A 23245-nucleotide genomic window follows, 5' to 3' on the forward strand; every position below is an offset into this window, starting at 1 on the left:
CTGAAATATCAGTCGTATTCTTAGACTGTTGAATTACCAATTGTGAAAAAATTGTCAAAATCTCATTATCCTAGGTATACGGTGGCCGTACAATTATCGGTAAAACAATCATTAAACCGCCGTTTCGTTACACAAACTGGCGTATCCGCGAGCTATATTTTTCATCCGCTAAACAATAGAGCCTGCAAACTACGTTGAGCTAACATTGAAGCGGCGCGCACGATTTGCAAGTTCCCTTGCGTTTTGTCCTTTTCTTCCTTTTCTGGGTTGCCAGCCACCCCCACGGCCGTACGCTGTCTTTGGAACGTCTTTCTCCGCGTGCCGGTCCGCTTCGCGCCTCTTTCAGCTCCACGGCTGCTGAGCGTCCTGTCGCGTCCCAGAGATAAAGGCGGATAAAGTGTGTGCCTCCGTGCACACACCGACGCACGGTCCGCGGCGTACATGCAACGTACTTACTTACATCGCCCACGGCTCGAGTGGATGTAGTGGATGAAGTGGATGGGCGCGTATTCTGGGGGAAGAAATCAAGCGGGAAACACGGAGCCGGTCGGGGTTGGCGCACGGGCTGAGGGAGGATTGCAGCGGACGAGAGAAGAAATACACGGTTTAAAACGGCGTCGAGTGTATTACGAGTTTGGCGCGGAAGTTTTTCCTTTTTATGTAACGAGCACAGTTGGTAACATCGAGCACATTGTCGCAGCACTTGGACAATGAGTCACTGAGAGACAGCGCGACAACGCCAGGCAAAGGATAGCACAGCGTCGCAGAAGGCGGATGGGGGTTGGACGAGGGTTGCAGCGGTTGAAGGAAATGTTGCAGAAGGAATAACGAAAAGAAGTAGGGTGAGGTGGAGAAAGCGGAAGACCCGGTACAACAGGCGCGTTTGTAAATACAGCCCGCGCGTGGATTTGTTCCGGTGAAATTTCACTGTTCCCCATCCAGCTCTGTTTGGTGGCGCGAGATACTTTTAACGGAATGTCTTGGCTGCGCCGCCGCGAGACAATGCGTGCCGCTTGCGAAAGCTTGTATCCAAAGTAATATACGGCCTGGATATAAGCGAAAGTGGCGGGGATTGAATAAAACAACAGCAAGAGAGAGGAACGTCAGGCCGCATTTTTGTAATGCATACACAACCGCTTCGCTATACAGGGGTGAAGCTAGGTTTGGAAGCGCGTGACAAGCGACATCTAGGTCAGACAAATTGTTATTTCTTTTGATTTAGTCGACAATCACGGATTGCTGGGACTGCTTTGAGTGTTTCTCGTTGGCACGCGTGTGTTTCACCCCTTCCATGCTTTTTCCTTTCTTTAACCCCTCTATCCAGGTTCACGCGCAAAGCGAAATCGCTAGTTGAATTGCCTTTGAAGGAAGCAGCACATCGTTCCGATTCGACTCCGCGAGTTTGAATTTATATTCAGGTGTTGGCTGATATATTTATAGAGCACGTTTGTTTGTTCGTTCAATTGCAGGTCGCTTTTAATTTTCGACTGGACGATAAAGGTGCCTTCTTTCAATTTGTCCGAGGAATTTCCCTATCGAAAAGAGAAAATTACAGCAAATAAACTATTTACGTTTCGTATGATATTAACTAACGTATCTTGACACGATATTCATATGTCTCCGAAATCAATCACCTTACGCAATATGTGGTAAAGCATTTTTATGTAGAAAAGAACGAGCTACTATTGGTACGTCAAAAGTGTAGTATTGCGAGCCATGAAGGACTCTAGCAAAGGAAATAGTATTAAACCAGAAATGAATTCAGAAATGAATTGCTCTCTGGGCAGCCGGCGTGACAGAGCTCAACCGCATGGAGAATTATATTCGATTATGTGAAAAAATCTCTGCAGAGGAAGCATATGGTGCTAGCACGTCGAAAACAAATGATTTAATGGACATTATGGGGCAGTCATTGATAACAAATGCACGGAGCCTAATGGCGCTGTTCGCTCAGAGGGAGCAACTATGGCTGAGCGTCTAAAGACGCTGTTCGCAACGAAAGGATTAAGAATGGTATTGAGTTCAACTCGAGCGTTCAGGGTGACATCTGGGGTGACAACTGACCGCGTGCAAGGATTGTATAGATGAGATATTTACGACCAAGTCGAGAGCAAGCAATGAACGAAAGTCTAGGAATACGTCCAAGTGCCTGAAGTACCACCGAGGGCGAGGTCGCGTGAGAAATGAGTGATCAAAGAAGAGATCTTGTGCATGAAAAGAGACAGTGTTAGATTTTAAATAGGGGTGCAAGGGCGCGGGCGAGACAGAATGCGGGCAGTGGAGTCATAGCGAGTAAAGAATCGTGCGTTTGAGAGCTAGAGTTCAAGAACTGAGAGAAACATAGCGTAATATTTTAGTTTAAATGAATCTGTTTGTTATTAAAAAGATTTCTATCTATATAGGATTTATCTATCATTAATCCTACATAAGATATAGTTGGACCCCAAATGTCCTCAACGTCTCCACTTAGGAGAACCTCATCTACATCAAATTATGTGCCACCTGAAACCATCAAGCTTCTATATCTGAAACATTGTTCCGTATCATAAATAGTTACGGAGATGTTCACCTGGGTCGATTTAAATAGAACTCGCTAAATATGCTTTTAGAAACATTCAAAACTTGTTTGCTTATTTCAGACCATAGAACAGCTCGTTGCAAAATAGTACAGGAATTTTATTTCTAGCCTATTTCTGCCAGGACTAGGAAACGCGGAATGACTCACTTTCAATTTCAACCAGGTATATACATACTTTGTATCTCGCGAACGTGAACATTGCATGCACGCGTTCTCTCTTTTCTTATTCTATTTCACTGAATCCAGACAGGCTACGGAAAAATACGCGTTTCGCTTCTATCTTCCTTTATGATTTCCCAGCTTGGAGCATCGCGTGTACCTCTGTTTCCATATTAATTCTCCACCCGATACGTATTCTCAATGAGCAACGTAGACGCACGCAATATCAAACGTTCGTCTCACCTTTCTTCAACACCTAGTCGCATAGACTGAAATTCTTCAAAGTTAGCTACGCAAAATTAGATTACAACGTCGTCAATGAATAACAAGTTTAGTTTTGCCCAAGTTCCACAGCGGAACGTGTTTCAAGTTAAATTGCCTTTCAGAGAACTCGCTTCTGTTTATGATAGAGGATACATTCAACGATAGTCTTTAACGTCGTCCGACGTTTCCCGATACAACCGCGACAACGAGGAAACACGTGAGAATACTTTGTTACTTTGTTCCCCAGGTGGCGTGGCTACGCGTGGACACACAGACGATCCTCACGATCGCCAATCACGTTATCACGAAGAATCATCGGATCGTCGTGACACATAGCGGTCATCGTATATGGTCCCTTCACATCAAAGACACCAAGGAAACGGACAGAGGATGGTACATGTGCCAAGTTAACACCGACCCGATGTCCAGCAACACTGGATTCCTCGAAGTAGTCGGTAATCAACTATCAACGTTATCTCTTTGACCCTAACCTGCTCCATACCCTAATCGTTATCCATATTATCAGATTTGGTAAAAATATACACGTTGCAGACAAAATCCGGAATTGGTTGACACTTTCAGTATTGGTCTTGGTCGAGAATTAATCAAATGCTAGTGGGAACTAGTTCTCGCTGAAACACATTTGTTCAACTTTTGTACATTGCGTTTATCACTAGCTTCCCCGGTTATCGCGCTGATTATGATAATATACAAGATTTAATTCATCCGGCGAATTTATAGTACTTGTGACTGTGCTCCACACGCGATTAACATGCATCTGAAGTCTATAGGATGAAACGCGTATTATTGAGTGTATTATTATTCTCGATATAATATTTCGGTTTTCGTGTGCAGAATTTCTGAAAGAAATTTTTCGAAAAACACAGCATATCGCGTGTATTAATTTCTCAGATATCGCTGTTTAACACGTTGACTGTTGACTATTAACTGTTGCATCTCAGTGGGGCCATGGTTGTCACCAGTGTTCGGTGAGACTAATTTCCTAAATTAATATTTGCTTTATTCTAAGCAATTTTAAACGAATAGAGAACTTTGAATAGAAGACGCTAATAATTTGCATCATTCTTTTTTGCCATATTGTTTGATAATTCATCATTATATCCTAAGAATAAAGAAAATTTTATCGTGGCTTCCTGAACGTACCATATAAAAGGTACATGGCAGTCAAATAACTAAATGATTTTCATGCAATAGTGGTGTAGTAACGTAGTAACATTCAGTTAAGTCCAGAATTAATTAGAAAAAACCTGTTATTGCCTAGAAAATTTGATTATTCGAAACCAGTTTCAACCAATTTCGAGTTTTTACTGTAACATACGCAACAGTTCGTAGAACTGATAGACCCTGTTCAACTGCATATCAGTATTCGAACACGGAGGAAGTTAGCTGCAATTCCAGCCAATATATCACGATCTTACTGAACATAAAGTCCGAACGCAGTTTCACACCTGACCTTCGAAGTTAGCTACAGTTCTGGCCAAGGTGTAGATCCGGAATGCTCGACTCGGAACGTGGCAGGCTACTGTTCCGTTCTTCCCAGAGATTTAACAATTAACGAAAACCCGCGAAGAATCCCAAAAGCACATCGAGATATCTCGTTCAAAACGAGAGTTAGCATTTTCGCGAATGTTTAACAGTGGTCATTCCATAACAAGTGAGGAATCCAGCATTTCGCAGCTAGTCAGATTTCCGGATGTCGGACAAATTCTGGCTTTGTTGTTGCTCGAGAGAACGGAAGGGAATTCCTGGCTGGATAGTCGCGCCATTACAGCAAATATTTGCAAGCAAATCGTGCGTCTGAGATTGCCGGTGAATTTGTATTGCGCGTGTTCCGAAACTCCGCCGCCTTCCGGCACCTTGGGCTCCTTGGGAAACTCAGCTAAGCACCGGGCGGATTCAGCGTTTTCCGTGTCTACGTAACTCACGCTTGTCCCGCGGAACACGTCCTTTGCCTGGCAGGGGCATCCTTCTTCCGCGGCCATGCATCAACCGATCCTTCCTCGGAACTTTCTTGGCACTTGGTACCAGCGTTCCTGTTACCGCCAACTTGTCAAACTTCGCCAACTACGGTCGCCTTAGAATCTACCGTAGTGTCGCCAGGGGTCCGTGATTGCCACTACGAGGCACCGATATTTAATCCCTTATTATTTCGTCAGTAATTTGTCTCGCGAGCGTGCACGTTGGGCCAAGGCTACCCAAGGAATGGCTCCAATGGATCCGAGGCTCGATCCAAGCTTCCCGGTTAAGTTCAAAACGATCCGTAATACGGATATTCAGAGTTGTCGATGAATTTTCGGATTGGGAAGCTGAAAATGATATTCTTTAGCACAACCAGCGTATTGTAGTATCGCGAATTTTCCATCGTGTACACGTAGCTTTACGAGGGAGCAAAGTACAGGGCAATTGGGAAGAACACTGGGCCATGCGTCGGGCCCTTAACACGACCATATTTAACCAAATATCGGAAAACGTGTGCATGGTGAGAAAATATATAAAAAGGGTTAAGAATGGTTGGAAGACAGTTTTTGTAGACAGTTAGTTATAGACAGTCTTAGTCGTAGACAGCTAGTTGTTGCAAACTGAGTTGTTATTGATTTGTGAAGTTGAACGCTGTATTAACATTAGATTTAAGGAACCCGTCAATTTGACGGAAGTATTGCTCCAATTATACAATGGTAACAGATTTAGTTAACTTATATTAAGACTGTTAATATAATATATAATTGTTTTTAAATTAAACTAATTATTAAAATAAAAGGCACGTGGTTTCTTTTATCTGTCAATTTGACAGGTGTCCTTAGAAATAGGTATACAGATAGCCTCCGTAAACCTAGTGTTAAGTTGAGAATCGATCTAGATTCTTGATAACAGATAATTTGTATATTTAATCGTACACAGTTATAATTTATGTTGGATGACCAACGGTTAACTCTTAGTTGACTCTTAGTCGCTAAAAGGACCTAGCTAATAAAGGCAAGCCAACGTCAGAGTTCGAAACATCTTACCCATTGTCAGTTCTACCTTGACTAAGGGCCAATGATCATTTTTACCCTTCGAAAAACTAAGAATATGTAAGCACCTGCAAAAACTACACGAAGGCAGTTCTCATTTTTCTCTACCGATTCATAGTTATTGCGTTTTCCAATGTAGCCTCGTTGTAAAACTCGTATTGCATATAGATAAATATATTACAGAAGATTAATCGGTCTATAACGTTCTCAATCCGGGTTCCAACATTATTAGTAAATTACCATCACCGTCAATCCCTACAATATTTACATATCTCTCGAGTGCTTGAAGATTTAGTACCTCAATAATATATCTCTTGATACTATTGGGTACATACTTGATACCCAATCTATTTTCCTTTAAATAAAATGTCTGAAACCATTCCGTAGCCATTTTCACTACCTGTGAAGATTTAGCATCGTTATTGTAACAGCCAGTCTGAAATGTGTACTTAAGTACAGTATACGTGTTCTCGGTGAATGTAAAAATAGAAAGCCCTAAATCAATCATTTTGACTAGTTTAGTGGTTCAAGTGTTAAATTACTTGCAAATTTAACTGTGAAAAAAGTCGGTCCTAGGTTCTTTTATTTCTTTCACCGGGTACTATAATCCCCCCGTTGCCTAACAGCCTGCACACACTGACCAGGTAACACCAAGTACATCTGATCTTAACGAGATTGCAAATGAGCCCCTAGCTATAAATCCCTAAGGTTACAAATCCTGCACACGTAACGTTGCCAGCGATCCAAAGCGTCTAAGTGGAGCTGTCTTTGACCAACGGACACAGGCTGGAAATTTTTCACAGGAGCAAGAGAAGAGTAAGGAAAAAGTAAGCCGGAGGAAGCGTTTAGCGTGCAAGGCGCATCCAAAACAGTGTAATCATGGCTGGTCTGAAAAAGTTCGCCCGCCAAGATAGAGACAACTCGTGGCACAGTCGCGTTGCATAGCCGGCTAGCTAGATTGATGTCGGATTTGCCGCGGTGGGATGCAAATATATGTAAAGTGCACACCACCGCGTACCAAAACCTTCGAGGGCGATTGTACTCTTGGTGGGCTATTAAACACCTTCCTGGCGACTCGTGCTCCTCGGTCTAATAACTGGCCGGCCTCTTCACTCCGCAAGAAGCCCATTTACCAGTCGCTGAGCACGGCAGAACGTGCGCCAAGAACGTATGGCTTAACCTACACGTAACCTCTCGTTAAATTTCTTCTTTATCGGTTTCGACGATCGGTCAGCCCCCCATCGCCGCGCGAGGCGTCAGAATAGGCAGTGGTCGCCCGGAATTGGTCTCGTATCCTCCTCTGGTTGGCCGTTCGGCCCGTCGATGAGCGATAGGCCGGAATTTTTGTCGCTCGCAAGGAAAGCGGAAGGACCGTGTCCTTCCGTGGTCGCGGTTTGCATAATTCGACGATTCATACCAGCTTGGACGGTCGGGGATGCTGATGAATTCGTAAACGTGGCAAGATTGTATTTGCATGAGACTACGAGTGTTGTCGCTGCCTCGAGCAACGAGCTGGACGCGCGTAAATAAGTTAGACCGTTTCTGCGAGTAATTAAATGCTCTCCGTGGCAATGTCCCCGACACAAACACGCGATTAACTTTCAAATGGAATTCCCGAAATTCCATTAGTCGGTGGACAAACTGAAGCGTGGTCCTTAAGCGTGCCGCGAAGCATAATTTTGCAGGGAACGGCGCCGCGGCCCCTGAACGCAAAGCTCTTAAGCTTATCGCGAACTAACCCTCGTTAAATTCCTTCCTTTATCGCGGCAACGTTACTACCTGCTTGACCGCTTGCACACTGTGAAATTGCCTGTTCTCACTTTCGTGTTCGATTGGTACGACGTTTAGCCCGAACGAGAATTTCGCGATTAAATTGCGGAATTGGGAGACTAGGATTTGCTCTGTGATTTGGACAGTTTGTAAGTCTTTCCAGTTATACCAATGAGATGTACACGTTGGATAGAGACGAAGTTGGAGTTAGAGACGCGTATGAAAAGTACATAAATACTTGACGATGTTCGTTATTTGAAGGGTTCAGTTCCGTTCCTCGAGAATTAATTAACCCTTTGCGCTTGAAGGGTCCCTTTGACACGGGAAAATAACTCGGAGAATTTTTTCAGTAGCACGAGGGGGGAGAACTTTTCCACTGATTAATCGATACGAAAAGGCGTTCGACATCTCATACTCGAGATACAAGGTCTATTTAATTGAAGACACTCGTAAATTAATTAAAATTGCCAAGAGGAAAAATCGTCAGATCAAATTCTATGATACGTTTAATTTAATTAGGATAATTATAAAATTTGCATGTATCTATTTCAAAGTAAATCACAAAGAAACAATAATTTTTGGTTTTTTGGGTACCACGCATAATGAGTGTATTATCACAGAAAACATATTTAAAATATTTATGTTTTTGAAGACATTATTTTAAGTAGAAAGTATATCTGAAAAATATACTATTACAATACACTATCAATAATAAATATACTATTACACACACAAAACGGAATAATATTATAGTTTCAAAGAAAACGAAGCTACGTGATATGATATTCGTGTAAAAAGATGGCGCTTCAAATATACAATGAAATATTTAAAAGATTAAAAGAATAAACCCAAATATGAACATTATTCGAAATGCAAATCGCTGATAGTTTTCGTTACAAATAATGAGATTACTGCGATATTAATTTTCAGAATTTTGCATAAAATGGTATTACTTTTCAAACGGAGTCAATCAATTTTCATATCGCTTTGAATTCCAGCGCAGTGTATCAATTTGCAGTAACAGGCTGCATGTATGGGTACAAGAACGAATCGGCAGCAATGAAATTGGACTGTTAAAGGGTGGTATGCCAATGATACGGCATATAATTTGGTTATATCAGCTCACGATGATGCTTCGCGTATCAAAAAATTGGCCTCAATACGGATTGCCAGTTTAAAAACTGTCCGAATAGAAAATAAGGAAGCATTTCATTTTTTAATAAAACATCTATGGTACGTATCTACCATAGTTACCTTTTCAATGATTCGATGAATTTGCATGTCCTCCTATTTGATGAATCGCAAAAAGCTTGGCTCGATCAGGTATTAAAAAGCTCCACGAAATGCTATTTCTCGCATTCAAAGTTATTTCTTTTGTTAATTCTTGAAATACCGTTTCGACGGTATTATTATTCGCATTAGGAAACACTATATTGCCGATCCCGTACCTCGTGTAAAACACGATGGCACATCGACGCTTGGTCACCATATGCGACACGTACCTGTCGTATGGGGCAATAATTCAACTAGTTTTCTCGAAAACTGTTTGCGACCCTTACCCTCGCGCCTTAAATTCGTAAACTCCATTATTCGTATCAACCAATAGCAAAATACATAGCCCAGCAAAGGGTCCTTATGAACGCTAGACCTTGTAGCACGCGAATGAGAAATACATAGTATCAGGGTAACTCTGGCAGAACATACTTGGAATCAAATCTGCTGTCGAACAATACACGCGCTCTCTATCACACCAAGGCACTGTCTATCATACGCAACAGTAAGAAATATACTATAATCATCGGCAAACAAGACCGACCTAGTAACATCTTTCTATAATATACCTTGGCTATTAAATAAATAACTATTCGTTAAAATTTTATTATCTTTAGCAGATTCCAATTCCAAAATTACAGGCGGCCCTCGACTATCGCACATTCCACTTTCACACATTTTTAAAAATTCAACTTTTTAAGCCTTCCTTTCAAGAAACGAAAAAAGCGGGTGCTATTCAACTAATTCTTGACAAATTTACGAAGAAAACACCCGAAAGCAATTAAAGCACACCTCTTTAACTTCATTATGTATACATGCAGATAAATAAATACTTTAAAACACAGTTTTTGGTGCATATTCTTTACATCCCTTTATTTTCGAACATTCAACATTCGCACACACTTTCAGGAACCAATTGTGTGCGAAAGTCGAGGGCCCACTGTAATTGCATACGTACTTCACGTCTGAAGTATATCACGAAACGCTTGTCGTGAAAACTTTGAACACGATCACGGTCAATAGCAAACGTGATCAGGTGAAGAAGTGTAAGATAAAGATGTAGTCCAGAGCACGCGTTGAACTCGCGGTTGGAACGCGCGTGTGCGCAAGCCAGGTAGAGATCACGAGGAAAATATGCCACGGCAAAGGAAGAACCACAGCACGTTGTCGAACGAACACGTGCGAAATAATAAATTCCACGCGATTGTTCCGCCGTATCAATAAATATACTATCCGCGGATACGACGGTTTTTGTCGCGCCGTTTGCGCCCGACGTAGCCAGAGCGCAAAATGAATTGCACCACGCGAGGCCAGATATTTTTCTCTATGACCAGCTCCAATTGCTTTTTTACTTGATGGTTTCGCATTTGCTTGATTTTCCACGAAACTTTCTCATCCGTATACCCGTTTTACTGTTATTATACGCTGCTCGATGCACGATTGATGTTCATCCGCGAATAGCTTCGGAATAGTTTATTAATTCAGTTCTGTACGGATGATCGTACGATCTATGTGGTTCCCACGAGACGACGTAAACGAAAATTATATGCTGTATTCTTAAAATAAAGGTAAACTGAGGCAGGAGAGTCGAGGGATTTCGACTGGAGAACCATCTATTTGAGAACCAATGTTCCACCATTATCGAGTCACACCGGATAATATTAAGATCTCGCGAGGTAAAATAGCGCAAAATATTTTGACGTCACGATAAAATTAAGTAACGGAAACTTTCATTATTCAGTGGAAATTCTAATAACACTTGTGTCATCTCAAGCTATTTTAGAAATCATCGGTTACGATATTACAGGTAAATTTGGTACTTTGTAGGTTACTGTAACGATGAGTGTTGAAAAGATAAATTTAGTTCTAGACAAAAATTAATCCAGGAGATAAGATATGAATAAATAGTTTAGAAGATAATAAATTCCTAGAACGAATGTTTACATAAACTTCCGATAAGAATTGGGGGTCTAGGCGAACCGAGTCACGTACCCTCTTGACACTCTCTCACGAGTCGGGTACAGCTGCAGATGTGTCTTAGAGGAGTCGCTCAGTCTCTCAAGAGAAGCACTAAAAGAAACATATTCCTTCCTTGAGAAATAAAAGACTTCAACAGAGAATATACATATATTTTAGTTATTTGATTATTAAAACCCATAATCCTAATAAAGAGAATCAGAGTAGAGTCTTAATAGGTAATAGAAGTTCCCAAATTTAGCTCATTCTATAGATGATAGAAATTTAATACCTAATTCTTAATACGAAATCGTCTCTCAAAATCTGGTATACCGTGCCGATTTCCCAATTCACTGGCATAAGGGTTTCAATTTTCGTTCAATCGACTCTACCGTGATCATTACTCTTGGAATATGTACGCTGTAATATGTGAGATATCCTGCTTCTATCGACACCCACAATTATATCACGTGACTAAATTATTAGAATTTTGGATCCATGGATATTTCAAAATTTTACGTAAATGAAATAATTATTTGCGTTATAAGGCAGTTCGCTGTTTAAAACGCTTTGTGCTCGATGATTTTTTGGCTAAAGAAGGGTACGAGTGGAAAAATTTTCTGCTATAAAGCTGATGATATTTTTCGAGCAATAAATAAAAAATTGTATAATAATTAGCACGTGGAATTATTTAATTTCGATACCTCGCACACTGTTTCATTATTTTAAATTTGATATATTAATTAATATCGAGCTTCGACTGAAAGGCGCCTCCCGAGTGCAAAAGGTTAATAATAACTAATGCTGTACGAATAAATAACTAGGAACTTTATCTTATTTCGTTAAATATTATTTGGAATTATATGGTGTAAATAGGGTGGACAGGGGCTAACGATTTGCCAAGGGTGCCAGCTGATAGCCTCCCTCGTCCACCCTATTCCCATTTCATAAACCCTCTTGGTTAAGTTCTCGATCTGTCTGATACGAAATCAAAGCGGTAAATAAATGAGCTCACGCTCTGATTCTACGAGGCTTATATAAACACTGCCGCTATCTTTGGTAGGTCGCGCGGAAGTACACGAACGCTGCCGTTGTCACGATGAATAATTTGTCCATTCCATCAACGTATAATTTATCAATTTATACAACTCTATTATAAACCTAATCAACATTTTGTTACAATAATAAACGTAATTTATTCATTTTACACGGGTCAAGATTACACTCACACTCTTACGCTTTTATTTTTCATTCTGACCCGGTTGGCTGCTCGAGTATACAAAAATACCTTCGCCAACTTTTTAATGAAAAAGTCAGCAGTAAGCAGTACGCTATAATTAATAGATAAATTAGACAATAAAAATGAATATTAATAAAATTACGAAGCTTCCATTTGACAGTACGCGTTTATGCCTTTTGCTCATTTGTTCGAGTCCAACGATTATTTGATACTCGATATGGCAGTGGAATCTGCTCGTTTTCTACTGCCTATCACTCTAATCAGGGTAACAAGTTGCGCAAGTGCGCGAGAGCTGGTTGAAAAGTTGGCGTTACACTCAAAGACCTGTCCTTGTGAAAAGTTCGTCCTCGAACTACTTTACCTTCTGAACACGTCTTCCGGAACTCGCAGGCGGGTCAGGATAGGAAGCTTCTTAGAAAGTGCTAGCCGCGATGGCGATCTTCATATAAGGATACGGTTAATAAAGGCTTATGAATATTTCTCACCGGGAGGTGCATTTCTAGCGGAGGTGCAAGGATGAGCTTCAAGAATTCCTCATCACCGAGAACACTCGAGGGTCTTAATTGATGCACGATGTGCTTGATACTCTTAAAAAATGATGAAATAAATATACCTCAATTCATGGATATTAGGATACTTATTAGACATTTTATTCTCGATGTGTAAAAATGTATTAACCCTTTGCACTCGACGACTTTTTGGCTACAGAGGAGTGTAAATTCGAAGATTCTTTACTTATATACTAACGATACCTTTTTGAGCAGTAAATATAGAATTGCATAATAATAGAATTGTAGAATTGTTTGATTTCGATACCTCGCACGCTATTACATTAAATTCGATATATTAATTAATATCGATCTTCCAAATTTTATGAAATGGTGACTGAAGCTCATCTCTCGAGTGCAAAGGGTTAAATATTTTTCACACAAGACGTGAGAAATCACCGAAATTACTCCAAAAACCTACCAATAGATCAGGATTTTGTGCCCAAGCATGATGATCATTTGAAACACACAGCAAAAATTTGTGGAAATTATTTATGAGAATTTTTAGTATTATTTATGAAAAATAATTATATGAATGGAATCAAAATTTCAGGAACTTTCAATTTGAGATATCACGATTACTTCCTTATTTATTAACAAACAGTTTGATAATTAATTCTACATTTATATCAAACATTTATCTTCCTGTTTAATTAATAGACCATTAACTTTAAAAGCTGTAGTCTCTTTTCCATTGCACACTCTGCGCACTTTTTTCAAGAAGTACCATAATTGCAATACCATCTGTGTGTCTGCGCAAAAGTTCACCGCAGATTTCGAATCGTTTGTCAAGTAAGGATCGTTAAAAGCTAATTTCTAATATGCTCTTCAAAAGCTTTTGGATTATGACACATTTCGCCGTAGTCAAAGGGGTAAATGAAGTAAAAACTTTAAAATCGAGATTCTGAAGTTTAAAAGATATAACCCAGTCTTCCTTCCTGGAATAACGTTTTTATTACCTATTTCATTCTCTACTGGGCAACTGATAGAAAAATACAAAGGTACTTAATTACAGCCGTGGTAACGATATGATCGTATTAAGCAAATATTCCAGTCACAAATTTCCAAAGTATGTTGAATCGCGAACAGAATTCATGTGAGGCAATATGCGGTACTTCCATTTCATTCAAAATATTAGATACCTTTTCATCACCATTCCAATTTAGCAGGACGTAAATGTCAAAGGTCGTTCAACTTGATATTTCAAATTTTTGGCATTTGAATTTTTATATTAAACAAAACTCTCTTTGAACTTCCTTCGAATCGTTAAATTTCTATAAGCTATATAAAGATTTCCGATACTTTTAGGGACTTTAAAATTTCAAAGGTTTAAGAATTTATTAGCTCATATTTTAGTAGTTTTATATGCTTTTATTGGAACTGAATATTTGAAAACACTCGCAGTTGTATAAAAGTATAATTACATTGCTCACCGATCCGTGAGTCGGCAAATATTGGATTTTAATTTTTTCCAAAATTTACATTACTTTTCAGAAACGACAGACCTTGCAATTCATTGCATAAGAGTATAAAATGATAAAACTAAACTGATAAAATAATTAATGATACTATCCCGCACGTGATAAGTTAATACTCGTTTAATTTCATTAAATATTTATTTTACACGAAATATTCCTAATTTTTCTGCCGCGTTAAAGGAAAACCTTCAAAAAGTAACTTTATTCGACATATATTTAAATGTTTATATGTTTAAGGGGAAATATTTAATTTTTATGTATTCTTAATTTAAATAATTATATACACTTATACGAATGTTTTAAAATAAATTTTTAATATTGAAGCAATACTTTTTATAATATTCAATATGATTGTTTCACTGCACACGTGTGGAGGATGCATACTGCATGCACGAATAGACATCACTGTATAAATAAACACAAAATTGTAAAAAAGGTTAAAAATAGAAATATATTTTATTTACACAGAGGTAACATTTCAATTGGCATCGAACGAAAAATTTGCGAAAAATATCAAAAGAAACTTGTTTCATGTTTTACTAAATGGCAGTTAGCGTGCAATAACGTCCACATCAAATATTAGTTTTGATTTATAACGTCTCGCCAACAATTTTTGGTTAACAAAATGAATCGTTTACTATAGAAGCTACATATCATATTCCTATATTTCTGACTTTTATTACGTTTATTGGCAAAAATTTTAAAGAAACGAATCAATTATTTACTTCGCATTGCATTTATTTATATTACGATAAACTGCGAATATCTTTGGCACAATAAACAAAAAATTGAATTGTCAAACTAAGTTTGTTTTCTAGTAGAAAATAATTCTTTTAATTTATAACATATAATATTTAAAGCACGAAAATTTATTACTTTGGAAAGAAACATACGCGACTAACTCCACCTTCATGATCAACGATGTATACTAAACTTTTGTCATTAAAATTATATTCGGTATCGATATTTGCCATCCATAATTTTTAAAAGTGACAAACATTCGTATTTTCATGGAAATTTCAGTAAACGAGACTAGGAATAAATCCATCAGCTCTAAATGTCAGGATTAAAAAGTGAAATTGCAGGCACTATTTAAATCGATAAAATTTCCCGCCTTACCCGTTTAAATTGAAATTATAACCTCCAGTAAATTGAAGAGCGTGGTTATCATCGTGCTCCACGATATGCCATTTAATTTCCAGCGCGTGCGAAACAAAACACTTTCCCCTCTACGATTGAAATGACGATTAAAGTACCGGAGCGTGGCCAATTATCGCGAATCAATGGCATGAAACAAAAGCCTGCCGCGGCCCCTACACCCCGCTCGCGTCAAGGGAAAAAGGAAATCGAGACACCGGGGCTGCGATAATGGCCATTCGATTCTTTCCCTTGGAAATTTTCGAGCAATTTAGTCCCATGAAATTCCAGATCACATTAAATATCGCGAAACTTATTTCATTTTCAACGAATTTATTACCTTACTTGATTAATGGTCTTCAAGACGTTTTAATATATACGAGAATCTTCCTCTGAACGTATAATATGAGTTATTTTAATATCAGATATAAATATAATTGGATCGATCAAAATTTTTAAAATGTGCAAAATATTCCTTTTCGATGAGTAAAATATTGTATCAAAGTTAATGGATGATTATATTATCGAGCATCTGCACTGGAAGAAAAGGATCATAGAATAGTCTTATTTACAAAGGAATACATGTAATATTACAAGAAGAATTTGGATGTCTACTTAAAAATGTACTATTGTTTTAATTAGCAATGTATTTTACTATTTTAGTACGTAAAAGTATATTTTATCTTTTCTTAATGAATAGAAATATTCCATTTTAAGATTTCATGCGGATTTATTTTTAATAAAACGAGTATAATCAACGTTTCCCGTATTAAAGCAAATGACGACTGGTAATACCCTATAACTGTTCATTTCACAAATTTTATAAAATGCAGTATATCTGGTGCTCTTGAAAGCGTCTTATCTTTTTCCTTAAATTACTGACTCTCAACGAGTTTTAATGAAGGGATTATAAAAAGCAATTATAATTTGAACTTAATCAGGATATTAACAAGGAGAAGCCTACGACTTTAGTGGCTTAGAGTACTCATCAGGGAGGATAAAAAATACATAATTAACGTAGGTCTTGAAAAACATATATAACGTACCTGCTTAACTATTTCATTTACCAAAAATAACGTCGATGAATTACGAATGAAAGGTAAATACTGCCGATGAAAAAGGAAATACGACTTCACATCTAACCTCGTACACCCCCATTTTGTATATTCTATCTCTACCACTCGTCTACAGTAAAATTTACTAGAAATACAATTCGATAGTTACGATTCACGAGCAACCTTCGCGACCTCTTCGGGAGCATAAATAAATTCGTCCTGTTCTACAAATTCCGAAATTTAATCGACACGGAAGTAACGATAAACCTAACGAGAAAGGAAAAACATTCGCATTCGCTTTTACCAGACGAAAAGAGAAAAGAAAAAAGGGGAAAAAATACTCTCGTTACCAAAAAAAGAAAAAAAGAAAAAAAGAAAAAAAATAGTAATAAAGTTTCAGCCAAATCCTCTACCACAAGCGTTGGCCTGCAAAGCCCGCATAACAATGCACGCACCGTATCCGGCAAACAAAACATTCAACATCAAAGTTCCATTCAATACCACACAAAGCTAAATCTGACGAAAGAAAAAGCCGCAAAACATCATCCGCCATTTGCGTAATTTCGAACACCGTACCACGAGGGTGGAATTTCACGCGGGGTTCCAAGTGATCGAGAGCACCTTAAACGCGTGGTCACGCAATACGGACGTGGACCGGTGAGCGACGGACGTCGCGACGTGAGTAGCGTCGTTCGGCTGTATTCACGATCAGCCGAGCGATTCCCGGTTTTACGATCGGATTGTCGTACGCCGGTCACCGGGGGCGAGGCTGATGGCCAGGACCAGCGTACCACCCCCGGACCAGTGGCGTCGCTGACGCAGAATATTTGCGAATACACAACGAGACATCGGTAGATCGGTGCCGATGTCGGCCCGATAGCCATCTATCCAAGCGAATGGCGTTGCGTTCGTGCGTGCCGGTGTACGCTGGGTACACGAGGGAGGCGGGATAGTATCGTTACAATGTGGTCATTGTTTCAGTACCACCGGATATCCTGGACGACTCCACCAGCACGGACATGGAGGTGAGAGAGGGGAGCAATGTGACATTGCGATGCGCTGCGACCGGTACCCCGAAGCCTACTGTCACGTGGCGCCGCGAAGTTGGAGGTCCGATCGGCCTGTCCAACTCACACGAAGGTACGTAGTCCACGGATCATCCGTGTCACTCTCCGCGATATTTTATTTACCACCTCTTCGAAGCTTCTATTTCGCTCAGACACGACCGCGTCCCATCCCACGTATCGGCCCACCTTGGTCCATTTAGACTTACTCCCTCTGTCTGCTGCCATTGTTACCTAACTATCGTTCTCGCCCCGTTCCGTGTATATTGCCACTTTCCTCGACCCGGTGAACATACTTCTGCCAGCCTTTTCGCCGGCGAGTAAAGCTGGGATAGACACACGACCCGTTCAACCGTCTCTCATTCGCTTCTCTGATTGCACGAGATCTTTATTACTGGATAGACCAGCGGCGGCTGGGTTTTGACAGCCACGCCAGCTGGATCAGATCGTCCCCTATGCTCGTTTCTTAGAGGACCTCGCTCGCTCACGAGGCTGTCTGGTTGAAACTGATTCCTATGCGAGTTAGAGCGAATGATTTTCTTTTGCTAGTGCGAATGGACCATGGTTGGTGGATCAAACGAAGTGCTACTGATCAAAATTGCTTTGGATTCGCAACGACTTTTATTATTCCACATTTTCGAATACTCGGAAATGTGTCGAAATTGATTTCTATGGTTCTAAAAGTTCGAGTGTTTGTAGATCCCGAGTCGGAATCTCAGTGTTTGTATACACGATGAACTCTGCCAAAGAGTTAAATTTTGTCCAAGTATTGGTTAGGAGATATAGAGCTCCATTTCTAACCGTGATAATAGATATCATACCTCGAGACTATATCACGCTTGAGAGTTCCTCGTTCAAATGCATTACAAAAGAATCTTAACGTCAGAGCAAGAAGGTAAAACATGTAGGTACGTAAACAATTAGACGCTTCGAAGCATCGCTTAGACGTTCAAAATGGAAGACAGCTTTATTCCTGTGAAATACAATAAACACGGAAATTTGTTTCATCAGTCGAGCGATTTCGTTTTAATGAAATTCAACAAATGGTCCCAATTCAAAGGTAATTAATATGCGCGGGAAAACATAATTAAATTACGTCGAAATGTAATTTGAGATGTAATTTGGTACACTTTTAATCAGGTCAGTAGAAATAAAACTTCATTCGATTACTTCTGCAAAATGCATGCAACTGGTTAAAATATTCGACGAAATGAATGAAATTAGAACTACGTATCAGCAGAACATTGTGTGTTTCCAAATTTAGTACGCGAATTAATACAATTTGATGAACAGTGTAGTACCCAAGTCTGCGTTCCATATTACTTTAGGAAATTATGATAATTCTTCATATTTACTTGCACATTTATTTATCTTTATATATTTTAAAAATCGTTTTATGATACTGAATGTCAGTTATATGTCATTAACTTATTCGGTGATTTCAGCTATTTTTATTTCGAAGCTGATGCTCTTGTTCTTAATGGAATTAATACAATTTAATGAACAGTGTAGTATTCAAAATTATAACCCGTGTTACATGTTGCAGAAATTATGACAGTTCTTCGCATCTATCTATTACTTGCACATTTATTTATCCTTATATATTTTAAAAATTGTTTTATGATGAATGTCAATTATGTGTCATTAACTTATTCGGTGATTTCAGCTATTTTTATTTCGAAGCTGATGCTCTTGTTCCTAATTGAACACTGATCTTTTATTTGCAACCGTGCTTGATAAACGAAAGTACTAGAAAACTTGCTATGGCTATTTAAAGTCAAACTGGAGCACCTATGTAAATAAATATAGATGCACATGGAAAAAATCTCTGACCACTGCAAATGATAGAAAAGTAAAAATAATTTGTTTCCCTTAATCTCACCCCATTGGTCACGATATTTTTTTCCGCTTTTTCATCCAAACGTCGTTTTCCAAGGTTCCATTCGATGTTTATTACTATTAAGCGCAACTGAAATTATTTGCATTTGGCGTATTGCTAGGGGTGAATCCCGTTGAGCATTGATCGTAAACTCCATTCGCAGTTCATGCGTTGTAACTGATTGACGTGGTGTAGTAATATATTTATAGATGTCGAGTGTTATTACTCAATGTGTTTTCGGTCATCGACTTCGCTGTCATGAACGCAAATGTAACGGAAACAACATTATTCAAAAACGATATCCACCGTTTTCGAAATATCTGATACATTATTCGCAAGCCTCGCAGTACATCCAACTGCAGGTCAATTAAATATTATCCACTCGATACTCTTCAATCCTATCACGCGCAAGCATCAATCACCTACAGTTACCCAACTTCCAGAGAACTCTAATTTACGAGGGAATAAGTCACGAAAATAACCAACGGGAACGAACCAGACGCACGCAAATTGTCCGACGATTAGATAGAGCGTTAGAATAGCAATTGTTGCTCAATGACCATCTTCCTTGAGTTCGAAGACTATCCCTCTTGTTCTCCAGCTTCCGAGTCTTCGCTGAATCGTGGACGTATTAATTTCCTGTCCAAAAGCGAGTCCGCCAATTAAGCATCGTTACCTAGATGCCCAATTAATGCGTCGATACTTCGAGTACATAAATGAACCGGTCTGAACAGGGCAACCTGAATTGTGGTAGGAGCTGGCAGAACGACCGATCTAACCGTGAATTCGGAAATCGATACTGGTCGGTGACCACGGATTCCTTATCTATTTCTGGCCAGGTGGAATCGACGTGAAGAGCGTTTCAGTTTTAAAGCTGTCAAAGCATCCCACAGTCGTTTTGTCCATTCTTTTGCCCCTTAATTACCATTCCTGGCCCCTTGTTCGAATTACTCAGTTGCCTCTTCTTCGTCCCGTCTCTTTGCTCGATATGCCATTTCTCTGATCCCCTGGTCCACCCCACTGCTCCCTTGAGGTGCCTCAATGCGCGACTGTTCAACCCGTTCCGTGACTAATTGCACACGGAAGTGTAGGGGACGTTTCGAATTGTACGGTGTGCAGGTGCGTAAGCAAAAGGGTTAGTCTAACTCGTACCGTGTCTCTTTCTATCGCCCTTTTCTCGCTTCTCCATCTTTCCCTGCTCTCCTGGTCCTTTTCAGTCTCGAGCTTAGAGTTAATACTGGGACCGTTGACAATTGCGAGGTGCTTGCGGTTCCTTTTCTCGGGCCAGCGGGGTGACAATTTTTCAGCCACTTTAGCCAGATAAATGATCAAGGTTCCCGGTAATTAAGACCCTCAATTCTGGACTCTTACTTAGCAAACGAGTCGGGAAGGTATGAAAGGCTTGGGTGATTTTTTCAAAGGGACTGACAGCCACGAGCACACGGCGAGGATCGAAAACTGCAAGAGTCTGCAAGAACTGGAATCCTACAGATTCGTTTCTGCTTTTCTCAAACCAGCAAAAGCTTAACCCGAAACTGTCTCTCCTTTCCTTCAGCGAAATAAGTGCGCTTTCCTTGGGTTGGTTTGACAAATCGGTCGGTTACGTTTGGATAGTTGCTTCTCTTGGCAGCTACCTCTCTGATATTCCAAACATTCCATCGTACACAAAATTTTCTTGAAATAATTGCGTCCTATTAAGTTACGATAATAAACGAAAAAGTTATATGCACGATAAATCTACAAAGTGACTTTAATAGTCAGTTTTAGGTACAAAAATTCATACACTGAAATTACGTTCCTCGTGATTAATCATAAATAGTTCTGTGTTAATAAGGAACATATGACACCAGCCAATGTGATCGACACATCGAATAATTGTACGCATTACCAATCCTGTTAGCTCTTTCAGACATACCGTTTCAAATTAATCCATTTGCCTCGTTGAAGTTAAATCTTGCAAGCCTAAACAGGTTACACAGCTCCTATTCACGTGTTTGCGTTTACCTCGAGCATATTCGACGTTAAATCGAAGCTACCCAACTTCTAACTCCCCGCAGAATTCTCAAAAATCGAAGCTCCTCTCGAGATCTCGACCACAATAGCTGCTCCAACAGAATGTATCGGGTCTAAGCTCTCGATATGAGAGACGGTCGCCAGGCGAGTGAGAAAGGGTTTCCTCGGTGTGGCCGGTAGATATGGGTGAAATTCCAGTGATTTATTCACCGGATGAACCTTTTATCATTCGCGGCTGGTTTTAAAGAATCGTTTTAAGCATTTGTCCCCGATGCCTTCTTTTATTCTGCTCATTCGCTTCCTCTTCGACAGCTGTCGCTTCCCGACGAAGAGTGGTTCGATTCCATTAGACGATAAGTAGAGGGAAAATAAAATATTCCATCGGTCGTGTACACCATTTCTCCTTTTCTTACTATCCCTCCGCCCTAACCTTTCCACCTGCTACTGTGCGACACCCATTTCGACGTTCGCCGTTTTGCAGCCGACACGTAAGAACGAGCTTGTGACGGCGATGGTAGGTGAAAAGCAGCCTTTTTCACGGCGAAGCTTCCCCACCGGTAATTTCAGAACAGTTAGAAGCGGTGCTCTCGTAATTACCCAAGGACGTATAGCTCGACACGTGGAATGAATTTCGACGGACTAAACGCTCTTCTCAACAGGTGTTTAAAGGGATGTGCTTTTTTATCACCCTTTCTCCAAGAACGATTTCAATGAACCCAATTACTAGAACGCTTTCTCTTGGATGTGGACTTAGTTTCCTGATAGCATCCCTTGCCCTGACGACCAAGTGTTGTGCAGCAAGTTGTAGAAAGTTCTCGTCATTATCGTCCTTCTTATAGTTACTTTGGACATTGACAGTAGAATGGTGCAAGTGGAAAGTTGAAAGTTGGCAATTAGAAATGGATAGGTGATAATCGGTAATTAGAAATTTGTAGAAAATGAAAGTTAAGAATCTTTGATGTCATTGGACTTACTAATTTTGCAAAATTACTCCGTACCTTTTACGAAACAAAATTTAGAAACTTTTAATAATATTATGCGAAACGTATTATAGAATGTACTTTGGACTCTAGGCTGTTTGAAATAATTTTGATATCCAACCTAATTAATCCCTTTATATCGAGTTACAGTTATCCATCAAATGCCGCTGCAAGCACGTGGAAAAGTGCTTACAGTGGTGAAATGTAATAACATTTATGTAATTAACACATTATCGGTAAATCGACAATGGCGTATGCTAGAATCAAATTCGACTCATGTGTGCCACATATTCGAGGCTTGTAACGTCGAAATTTGAAAAAATTGTTCAGCTTTGATGGCACAACAAACACGATGCTATTTACTCAGTTTGAATTCCAGTTTAAAAAATGACTATCGATATATCGAGGGACAGTGAAGTACACTAAAAGAAAAAATTCGAATGACCAACTGGCGAATAAAGTAGTTCTATAAATTCCATTTGAGAAATTGGATTCATCTAAAGTTCTTCATATAAAGATTAAATTTAAACGAGCAGAAAATTCTCTAGAATGACATCCTAAATTTTCTAATCTAATTTTTAAAAAATTCAACGGCAGAAGCCATAAGCTTGGGGAAAGTTTCTTCATAAAAAAAAAACTTTTAAATTATATTTCTCTTAAGATATTGTCTGCCTCCTAGAAAATTTTTTATTTCGAGTGCATCAAATTTTCTTCGAATCGTTAAACTTCTGCAATGAAACTCTGGAACTGCAAACGACTTTATTTAGCTTCTTAATAGTTATCTCAACTTATGAATTTGCCTGTTCATCGCATGTCTTCG

General features: G+C 39.5%; 1 protein-coding gene across 1 annotated transcript in view; it reads left to right on the forward strand.

The window, feature by feature from the left end:
* Window positions 1-23245, forward strand: part of LOC108550244 (neurotrimin) — a 180814-nt gene that overhangs the window by 134190 nt on the left and 23379 nt on the right. The window contains exons 4-5 of the mRNA XM_017903941.1: window positions 3249-3456; window positions 17471-17629. Coding sequence (XP_017759430.1) covers window positions 3249-3456; window positions 17471-17629 — 367 coding nt within the window. The remainder of the gene's footprint in view (window positions 1-3248; window positions 3457-17470; window positions 17630-23245) is intronic.

This window comes from Eufriesea mexicana, unplaced genomic scaffold (genome assembly GCF_001483705.2).
Source record: "Eufriesea mexicana isolate 0111107269 unplaced genomic scaffold, ASM148370v2 scaffold2645, whole genome shotgun sequence".
Classification (NCBI taxonomy): Eukaryota; Metazoa; Arthropoda; class Insecta; order Hymenoptera; family Apidae; genus Eufriesea; species Eufriesea mexicana.